Source organism: Cryptomeria japonica, chromosome 3, assembly GCF_030272615.1.
Source record: "Cryptomeria japonica chromosome 3, Sugi_1.0, whole genome shotgun sequence".
In the NCBI taxonomy this organism is placed as follows: Eukaryota; Viridiplantae; Streptophyta; class Pinopsida; order Cupressales; family Cupressaceae; genus Cryptomeria; species Cryptomeria japonica.
Window position 1 is genome coordinate 950,320,992 of NC_081407.1, and position 10,842 is coordinate 950,331,833.

The following is a 10,842-nucleotide window of genomic DNA, read 5'->3' on the forward strand; positions in this document are numbered from 1 at the left end:
GGAAGTGACACAACTGGTGACCCTTTTGATCCACTCGTTGCCGAACCCAAAAGCTTCCAAAACCTTATGCAAAAAGGTCTAATTGACATGGTCATAAGCTTTGGCCATGTCAAGTTTAAGAAACATAGCCTTCTCTCTGGAGGTTGCCTCTGTTGCAACCACAACCCCATCCAAAATATGTCTACTACCAACAAAACCCCTTGCTCCTTTGAAATTAAAGAGCTAAGCCACAACTTAAGTCTCTTTGCAATCAACTTAGTAATAATTTTGTAGATCACATTTCATAGGGCTATAGGTCTAATTAGGTCCAATCAATTAGCTCCTTCTCTTTTTGGAATAAGAGCAAGGAACGTAGTATTCATTGCTTAAGTTTGGGGACAACGGTTGTGGGGGAGAGGGTGGTCGTGCTGATATGGTTATACATATGCTTATAGTACTTGAAAAACTAGTTGTGAAAAGATGTATAACAATATAAGAATTACATTTCAAATGAAACTATAGAAAATTAGTGAAATACTAAAATATTAAATCTAAATACGAAGATTTCTTGAATGCTAATTGCTAAATAAATTTTGACAGATGAAATTGCCAAATTGGAGATTGCTATTATATCGAAAATATGAATATCTGATATGAGATATCACAAAGTCTATAAAGATGATTACATGCTACATCATTACAAGCAAATAGCAATAGCATTACAAAAGACAAAATGCCAAAACTCAAAATGTAGTGAAGGGAGGCCTCTAATCATCAACAAGTGCAAATTTCTCATCACTGGAATTGCTGGACTCCCCACGGTCAATATCCCGAAAGCTCACACCAACCAGCCCTGCATCTAAAGTGGTAGGATCATCCTCATCAATCTGTGATGGCTCCTCTAGCTTTACATCCCATCGTGCCGTTGGACTGTCTTTGTACACAAGTGTCTTGCGGTCCACGAGACGCAAAGCACCATGTACAACCACAAGCTTCTCTACTCTCTTAGAGGTAAGTCTGTTCCTTTTAAGAGAGTGGATGAAGCTATATGTAGACCAGTTCCTCTTAGCAGTTGAAGAATTGGAAACTTGGGATAGCATACAAATAGCTAGAGTGGTGGTCAAAGATTTTGGGCCATGACAATTCCACCACAAAAGTGGGTCCTCCTGTGCCATAGTTTTTATATCCATCTTTGCCGCATCTGAATAGCCTCTAAGAGTGGCAAATCTTCCCCACTCAATGCGAATTATACCAGCATCTCTAGAATCATACATCTTCTCTATGCACCTAAAGAACCCCACCTTCACCTCATCATCCTGAATCGACGTCACTCTACTCGGTCTAGCCTTGTACCACTTAGGGTTCAAGGCATAGACATCCATATGCAAAGGAGTGTTTAGCTTGTCCCATCTGCGCTAAATGATTAGGCGGATGTGCTCATTGTAGAATGGTAGAGTGGGGTCCTTCAATCGCACAACAACCATCATCTAGTCAAGCATAGAGTTGATGCACTCATACACCTCTCCAAGGTTAGGTGCATCCCCATCCCCATATTTGATGACCTGGAATACTAGAGCAATGATGGAGACAATGTATTTCACATCAGTTCAAAACACATCACTCTTCATTGTCTCCTTCACCTTTCTCCTTTGTTTTGTCTTGGCCTCAACCCACTTATTCCACTCTGTAGTCATAACCATGAGTTGCAATGCCTTTTGCAACTCAATCATTCTCTCCAAGAGAATGGAATAGGATGCATATCTGGTCTCAACTGATTTCAAGAACTCCTGCGCGAAGGCCCTGAAGAGTGCATGTGAAGTGTGGTGGTTGCAGATAAACATCTGCACATCTCTCGTATCGCTGACCACTCCTCTAATCCAGTCAATCTTCCCCATGTCCTTGAGTGCATTGTTCATGGCATGTAAACAACATGGGGTCTACACACATGGGCTGCATCTGTCACTACTTGGACCACATTTTGTGGCCCAACCTCCTCAATAGCCTCCTTGAGGACCTGAAACTGAAAATCAGCATCTTTGCAATGCCCTGTACAATCAACTGCTCTAAGGAAGTATGGGCCCTCTGCGCATGTGACCATGATATTGATGAGTGGACGATGGCTAATGTCTATCCACCCATCCATAACTATGCTGCACCCATATGCCACCCCACATGCTTTCATCTTTTCCATCAAAATATTGATCTTGGAATAGCTCTTATCCAAGATCGAGGTCCTCAATTTCATCTCACCTGGTGGCACATATGATGGTCCTCCCTTCGCCACCATAGGCATCATCTTCCTATAATAAGGAGACCGTGCAACATGAAATGGGATGCCATCTATTTCATCCTTCAGCTGCACATTAAACAAATCAGCTATGGGGTTACTCAACATCTTGTGTTTCTTTGTCCCCTTAGCTTCTCATGATTGGGGCATGGCACTAGAAGTGGAAGTGAGTGAAGGTCTAGACATCATTCCTCTCGTTTGCGATGTATGGGAAGAAGCATGTTGCACTTGCTGGCCCTGTTGAAGGCCTGCCCTAGAAGACAAAGTAGTAGGGACTGAGACTTCTCTATCATCTGGAATATCCCAAAGCTTGTTTATCTCAATTCTGTACTCTATGTTTTTAGGTTCTGCCAAAAATTTACAATGGTCCACACCTTTTCCTTTCCAAAAAAGGAAGTGTGCATTCACTCTAGTGATGCTACCAGACCATCCAACCCCACAAATATTGCTTTGCCACTTCCTTGTTCCCCCACTTGTATGTGATGTGCCTTATACTCTTGAAGCAAACTGTCTTAGAGGAGATTTAGGATCATAAGCACCCCTAGCATACTGTGCCAACAACTTTGAAGGGCAACTTGTACTAGTTGGTGCACTTGCCATGGAACTAGATTGCGCTTTAGGATCAACCCCATGGTCACCCCCCTCATCCTTAGGTTCAAATTTTGAATCATTTTCACTATGAGAATGTATTTCCATCTCATCCTCACTCATGTCATGGGAGCTCATTGTGATAGTGACATTGCATTTCACAAAATAAAAATAAAAATAAATTCAGCATAGTTTAACAATTTGAAATTTCAAGTTTGAAAACAAAATTTACAATTTATAATTTTATATTATTTAAAATAAAAATTTGATGTTGAATCTTGAGTCATTTTGCCCTCAAGATTCAAAATCAAATCTGATTTTGAGATGAATAAAAAAAAAAAAGTTTAAACAAACAAAGAATTGAAAATCAGAAAATAAAACAAACAAAAGACAAGAAAAAGTTGAAACCCTACCTTGTGCTTGAAAAATCTCTCCAAAATGTTGTAGTATCCTCTTCCTCTTGTCACACTTGCACTCACTCTTTTCACTCCTTTAATCAGACTTCTCCAAGTTTTTCCTCCTCTTCAGCTTGCTGAAAAAAAAATCAGACTTAGAAAATGTGAGTGAAATCACCAAATGTGGTGGTTTTGTGTTGTTTTGGGGGAAGGGGTGAGGCCCACGTCAAATTAGGCTTACCCCCCAACCCCCAAAAATAACTTTTTTTTTTTTAAATTAAAAAAATTTGTGCCTTTTTACAGTTGGGTGTCTCTCCGTCCCTCGAGAAATGCCTAGGCATCTCCCCAAGGAGACTTGGAGACGTCTCCCAAGGAGATTTGGAGACGTCTCAGCGTTTCCTTGGAGATGTTTCTCCGTCTCCGGCGGAGCACTAGTGGTGGTGGCGGGACGGCGGGAGACGCCACGTCCTTGTTTCCCTGTCCCAGAAACGTCCTCGTCTCGGAAACGCGGGTCAAAAGGGGGGGAAACGCGTTCCCGTGGAACACTGCAAAGTTCTAATTATTATGGAATAACCTTGTGGAACCATGTTTTAATCTTAGGGAAAATAATCCTTTTCAGAAATTGGAAATGAGACATGTAGGATGAAAGATTCATTATATGATCTTAAAGTTCGGAGCATATAAAAATAGAAATTTCATTTTTAATATTAGTGGGCATATGAGAGATGAAATTTATCAATCAATGTAGAAATCTGGAAGGGTAATTGACATGCAAAGTAATCGTACAAACATGTAAGCTGTATTACGTAATTAACTATACATTGTGCTTCATGGTGAAAAGTTTGACAAATTGTATGTTATAAGTTGAATGCTATTAATCGTTTTAGCAGGTTACCATAAGCCCTAATTATTTGTGGGAAATAACTCTCTTTGGGACTAATAATGTTGCTGTATAGGTTTTTAAACTGGATAGGGTTCTACTGTGCGATTGGAATATTCTAATTCCGTCTCACTCACTGAGTAGAGATATGGGTTGTGCAGTTTGATATTTGATAGCTAAATTAATCAGTGTCACCATTTAAATTCTCTGCCTTGTTTTCCTCGAATGTGTAACTACCATTTTCCTTGTATAAATTTTAGTTTTAGTTTTTTGTTTGCTTGCAATGTGCTTATCTATGATTATATATCACAGTGATATTAGAGACTATCAAGACTTACTTTTGTAATAAAATTAGTTTATTATTTTTAGATTATTTATCATACATTGTTTTTAACTTCAGTGTTCGTCGATGTAATAAATGAATGAATCTAGTAGAATATTTTTTTGTATTCTATTTCATTTTATAACATGGTATTTAGAGAAGGTCAAATCAAAAGGTTTGCAAACTGAAAAAGTGCGGGTTTATTCTTTCCTGAAAATTGCCACTTTTGGAGGAGGTTGCAAGAGCAGGTTTATGTTGTGACATTTGTGTGTTTTTTTAAAACCGAAAAATACGTGTTTTATAAATCTATTTTTAAAGGAAATCGCATGGGTTTTCTTTTCTTTTGAAAATTGTAGCTCAAAATACTGGTAATTGCAGTGTTTTTTGAAAATTGTGCCAAGATTCTTCAGAAAATTGCAGTTTTTTTATTTTTTAAAAGTGGGTACATTTCTTATCAATCGCCTAGTCTAGAAAAATCTCAACAGATTTTTGAGGATTCTCGATGTGCAGGCAGAAGTAAAAGGATGTGCCAATTTCTTATTTTCTACAGTGGTGACTAGGGTTTCTAAATAAATGCGATGGGTTCTTCTTTGAGCCATTTTTAAGTGTGGCTAGGGCAAATCATGAATAGAATTCAAACCAGCGACCAGGGTTTGATTGGCAGAACACATTGCTAGGGTTTTTTCATCCACGGCAGCTAAAATTTATGGAAGGTATTAGGGTTTGAAAATTTCCAGTTTCATTATTTGGGCCATAGTAGCATAAATCGTTTGGGGAAAAAATCGGCAAACCAAAAGTAAAAGATTTTTGGAAAAAATCGGGGAAAAATGGGGAAAAATTCTGATTTAAAAAAAACATAAAAAATTATAGAAAAAGAGCCAAAAACTTAAAAAAAAACTAAAACTTTAAGGGCATTTCCATAGCATAGAGATATAAATAGCAAATAAAATAGAGTTTAACCCATGAATTGTAGAAAATGATTTTTTGTTGTTTATATTCATATTGCTCATTACATAGGCAAATATTCAGTTAACTTTTTAAGAGGGCAGTTACCAAATACACCAAATAGTTGTCTAAGTCTTAGATCAAATATTAGCTAAGTCTATGAAGTAACCGAGATCAAAAGTTAACAGGCAAATAGTGAAAGTGGAAGTCATTTTGACTCAGGTGAAAATAAATAGATTTTTTATAGGTCCTATGGAATTTCTTACAGCTATTGTGTTTATAAATGTGTAACATATACTTTTATTTATTTATATGCTCTACATTTTTAATATGAAATATTCAAATAACAAATAAAATTTCCCTGTTTCAGCACATGTAGTTTCAACTGTCTAAGATTTGTTTTGCATCATCATTTTGGATCACACTCCATGATCCATCATCAGGATAATAGAGAGCTAGAGGAGAAGAATGTGATCTTGATGATGGATTATGAAGTGTGGCCCAAAATGTTGATACAAAATAAATCTTACTAAGTTGAATCTAGAAACTACATGCGCCAATTATTATGGACTGTGGAAATTTAATGTATTTATTTTCCCTATTTTTACAAGTAGCACATTGCATTTTAGTTCCTGAGTTTGTCTTGTCTTAAACCCAAGTAATTGAATTCCCTATATACTTTTACAAGGCCATGTCAATCCTACGTAAATGGAATTGTAGAATGATGTTAAGCACACTTCTTGATTCAGTATTAATTTGATCTGATTAATTGTTATTGTTTTTATTGATTACATTTGTTTGGGATTGTTGTAGTTCTTTTTCCTTCCCCATAATTACTTCTTCTAGAAGGTCCAAATTTTAGCTCACAAAAGACTTTTCTATATGGTTACAAGGATGTGTCTTAACCATAGTTAGACTACTCACAGAGTTTAAAAAAACTCGCGAGTATTTTTCTTTGCCAAGTTTTTACGACTTTAACTCGCCAGAAAAACTCGTTGAGTTTTTGGCAAAAACTCGGTGAGTTAGTGAAAAAAACTCACCCGCCAGTGAATGAAGGCAAAAACAGAAAAAATGAGTTTCATTTCATCATTTTCTGTCTTGTATTTTGGTGAGAAGGGGAAAAACACACTCCCAAACACTTGCAAACTGATTTCCATCGATTTTTTTTCAAGTCAATCTCATTCTCTTCATCAAAATATATAGATGAAATATCACATTTAAGTATAAGTCACATTTTCTTATACTTTAAGTTATATTTCATGTATATATTGGCAGGATGTTTGAGAGTGGTTTTAGATCTCTTGGAGTTATAATGCAAATTCTAGGTTTTAGAAGATCCTCTAAATTTTTCAGACTTAGTCAAATTTCAGTAATCAATATGCTCCTATCAGCATAAGTCAAATTTCAGTAATCAGTATGCTCCTATTAGCATTTTCTCGCTCTCTTTATCTCACTCACTTTATCCGACCCGATTTTTAGACCTATTTATCTCCCTATCACTCTTCCTCTACCCCTCTCTCTACCACTCTCCATCTCATTCTCTCCTCTCTCCCCCTCTCTTTCTCACCCGCAGACCCTTGTGAGGGGTGCTACCCTCAACCTAATTTTATTTTGCAGATCCTTGGTGGCAAAGTTGGGGTGGAAATACCCAAAATCTCAAAAAATTTGCCCTCAGAATCGTTTGTCAGCCTTGTAGTTCTTCTAGTTGTGAGCACAATTGGAGCTTGTTTGAGACCATCCACACAAAGAAGAGGAGCAAGTTAGCTCAAAAACGCCTCAATGACCTTGTCTTTGTGCAATATAATCTTTGGTTGCACATAAGGAAGGTAGAGGAAGCACCAATTGGTCCAATTGATTTGGATGATATAGATCCTTATAGTGACTGGACATTGCAGGAGCAACCTCCATTGTTTACAGAGGATGACATCAATAATTTGGAGAGGCAAGCTACGAAGGAGGAGGGAGGTGGATTTGGTTTCACACTGGATGACATTGAGGAGGATGAGGAGTCATTTCTAGTGCTAGGTGCAACTAGAGGCAGAGCTACCTCCAAGATGGAGGACAAGCCACAACTTGAGCTAGTCATATCGAGCGAGGAGGCACAATCATGCCCACAACAGACTTCTAGGACTAGACCCTCTAGTTCTACCTCTCCCCTAGTTTTTACTAGAGTTGGGAAGAGGAAGATGTAATTGTATATATTTATTTACTTTTAGTTCTACAGAAACTATTTACTATTTTGTTTCCAGCCGTCAACATTCTTCATGAGGATGCGATTTTGCACCCACTTTGCGTTTAAATATATCTAGACTCGGCTTGTTTCTTTTGTGTTCTCATTTCTTTACTCATGGGATGCAACTTCTCATTGAATTTTGCAAAAAAATGCATTTCTAATTAAATTTAAGCAATTTTTTAAGTTCCCGAGTTTTTCCTGAGTTTTTTTTCGGGCCTTGGTGAGTTTTTGGTTTTGGCGTGTAGTTCAACTATGGTCTTAACCATCACTTGTACATATTCCACACTCCCTATTCCCAAGTTCCATTTTGATTTTAATTTTCTGCACACTTTGACTTCTTAGGTTATGCTAGAAGTGTGTATGGAACATTGATTCAAATATCTCAATTACTTGGTGCTATATTACAAATTTCTGGATAATGAAGACTAGTATAGATATCTTAAATACATCTGATCAAAAAACCATTGAGAGATATCAGTTTGGAGCTATTTATTTATTGGTGACATGGGATTATTAGCTTGGCCAAGACCAGGTGAGGCCACAATTGGGGGACCTCATCCCTAGTATGAACGCACAACAGTCCAAACCCGTGAGCACAACAGTCTAGCAAGGGCACAAAGTCCGTTAGCACACCAGCCCAACGAGGAAATGGAGCACAGGCATCAATGCCAGCTAAGTCACTTGGCATGAATGTCAGCAACATCAACGGTGAGGGTCAAACTTGCGAGCATGTTGGATTAGTGAAGGCACAGGCCTGCGATCACAATGGCCTAGTGGGGGTTTGAACCTTGGTAGCCACAACAACACCACCACCATCACACTATGGGATGAACTACTTTAGAGTTGTTTTATTTTACTTTATATTTATTTTATTTACTACATTGACATATAAATTTCAATTTTTACTCGAGAATTATTTTATTTTATTATATCTTTACTTTTTATTTTATTTGAAGAGCTATTTTTTTTTTGTATGTAAAGTTTAATTTTACTTTTTAAAATGTCAGCCTTCATTATTTTGGCAATTCTTTTGTTTTTCTTACTTTGAAAAGTGTATTAAATATTATTTACTTATATGTAACTTTTTGAAAGTTTAATTTATAGGTTTATTTTAATTTTTTTAAATTAAATATATGTTGGCTGTATATTGGTTTTGTGTAAATGGTCATGACATGACACTTTGTGCCTTGCAAGCCACTGTAAAATGCTTCTCAGTGTAATAAAGGGGTGTAGCTCCTAAAATTGTGGCATAAAGTTGCGAACCGTGATAAAATGAACAAAAATACCTTGAATTCAGGTTCCGTTGGAAGTTTGGATGCATCACATGGATGAATAGCTTTTGTTTTAAAAATAATCACTTGGATGATGATTGAACAAAATGACATGTTATTTGTGGCTACACAATGACATATATTTGAAATTTAAGTATTTTCTTGTGCAGGACTTCACAACAGAGCAGGATGATGTTTTCCCACCCAATGGGTGGAAATCATACTACGCAGCGACAAAAGCAGTTACAGCTGTGAATACAGACTACTACAGAATACTGAGAGAAAAAAATAGAGTGCACATGAGGCACCTTTGGCGAAGAGCGGATTATGTAAAGTGTATTCATCCAGGCGGTCCACTTTTAACTGGGTAAGAGTTTTGGCATTTGTCTTCTTCATCCTTCAGTGATAAGCATCATGATTCATAACTAATATCGATTCTCCCTTGCAAGTTGAATATCTTCCATTTCTGAGTAAATAAGAATATCATCATTTTTTATCGAGTTATCTAGAAATTTTTTACATATAGACTTTGATACATTTATGAAAACTTTTTAGTTTTACAGGTACGAGGCTGTGATGGAGAGCTGGGAACAAGTTTTGAACTCGGATCAACAATATGATTGTCAGGTACGTGTCGTACGGATGAGAGTCGATCGCGGCATAGCATGGGTAACATTGATGGAGTACGTAAATGCTGTAGTGGAACCATTTCTAGTAACAAATGTATATGAATTTCATGATGAAAAATGGTTTATGGTTCATCATCACAGTTCACTATTAACCATAGCTGGTGCAGTTGATCCTGGGATATTTGGAGGTTAACTATATGGCATGGGTAGATTGAGTATTACTGTAGATCGTTAAAAGTTAATATTTTCCAACTGATAAATCCTTTTTCTTCCTACTTTCCAGTAGGTCTCATTCTTTGGGTTTGACCTCACTTTTCGCTATAAGTCTTCTAAAAATGAATTTGTTTTTTTTTTGTTAACATTTGGGAGGTTTTGTTTGGGCATCTAAATGCTTATATGTAGGTCAATGTAAGTCCAGTTGCCCTTCTGGAACAAGTATATGAAAGGCGGCTATCTTCTGTAAGTTCTACCAAGTTTATGAAGTGATGTGTAGAGATTCTGTAAAATAAGTTTGCAGCTCCAAATATTTTTGCTAGTAAAGGTCTCAAGGTCAAATAAATGGCCTAGTTTTGTCATGGTTTGTTTCCAACTCTCTACATTTTTTCATACAAAACCTATCTGGTTACTTTATTGCTGGCGTGATGCAGTCAATCATGTTAAACAGTTACGTGGCAGCAAAGTCAAGGAAATTGATGTTCTGCTGAAGTGATCTGAACAGTCTGTTTCAGAAAAGTATAATTTTTGATTGAAATATGATGATAAGTCTCTCTTCTGATCTCTCAATTGTTTGGATTGTTGTTCTCATTACAGGAGCTTTGACTTATTTTTTAAGTTAGATACCCTGGAATGAATGCTATTATATCGTTTTTATATTTATTGCATGAAATGTTCTTAATGTCGATAATCTAATTTTCATGGAAAGCAGAATGAACATTTTATTGTATCTACAGTTGCTGAAGTACTATCTCATAAATTCGGTACAGTGAAACTTCATTCTCGTGACTCCAGGTTAGTTTAGGGATAGTAATCTCTAAGAGTATATGCTCTCGCAAAAAATGTAATCCATGGAAATTCCAGGCATGTTGAACTCTAAGAGTTTTATCACAGATGTTTTTGGTAACAGCCATTTATGCTTTCTAATCTAAGAGATGTCAAGTTCATATGCTGGTAATAGACTCTTTATTTTGTAAACCTTTAAAGTTCCATCCTTACCTTCGTGTCAAAATAAATTTATAGCCCTAATAGAGTATCTAGAAATCTGTGTTGGTATATATATATTGATGAAATTTCCGCTGCCTCTTCACCATAGATTG

The 10,842-nt window shown here is 36.7% G+C and overlaps 1 protein-coding gene across 2 annotated transcripts in view; it reads left to right on the forward strand.

Annotated features, from left to right (window-relative positions):
* Positions 1-10,312, forward strand: part of LOC131038935 (F-box protein SKIP8) — a 51,097-nt gene extending 40,785 nt beyond the window's left edge. Inside the window, exons 2-4 of one of the 2 annotated variants that reach the window (XM_057971545.2) lie at positions 9,071-9,267; positions 9,464-9,527; positions 9,932-10,312. In XM_057971545.2, the coding sequence (XP_057827528.2) occupies positions 9,071-9,267; positions 9,464-9,527; positions 9,932-10,015 (345 nt within the window). In that variant the 3' untranslated portion in view covers positions 10,016-10,312. Of the gene's footprint in view, positions 1-9,070; positions 9,268-9,463 lie in introns of both variants that reach the window. The other variant, XM_057971544.2, reaches the window with a different exon arrangement.
* The last annotated feature ends 530 nt before the right edge of the window (positions 10,313-10,842 follow it).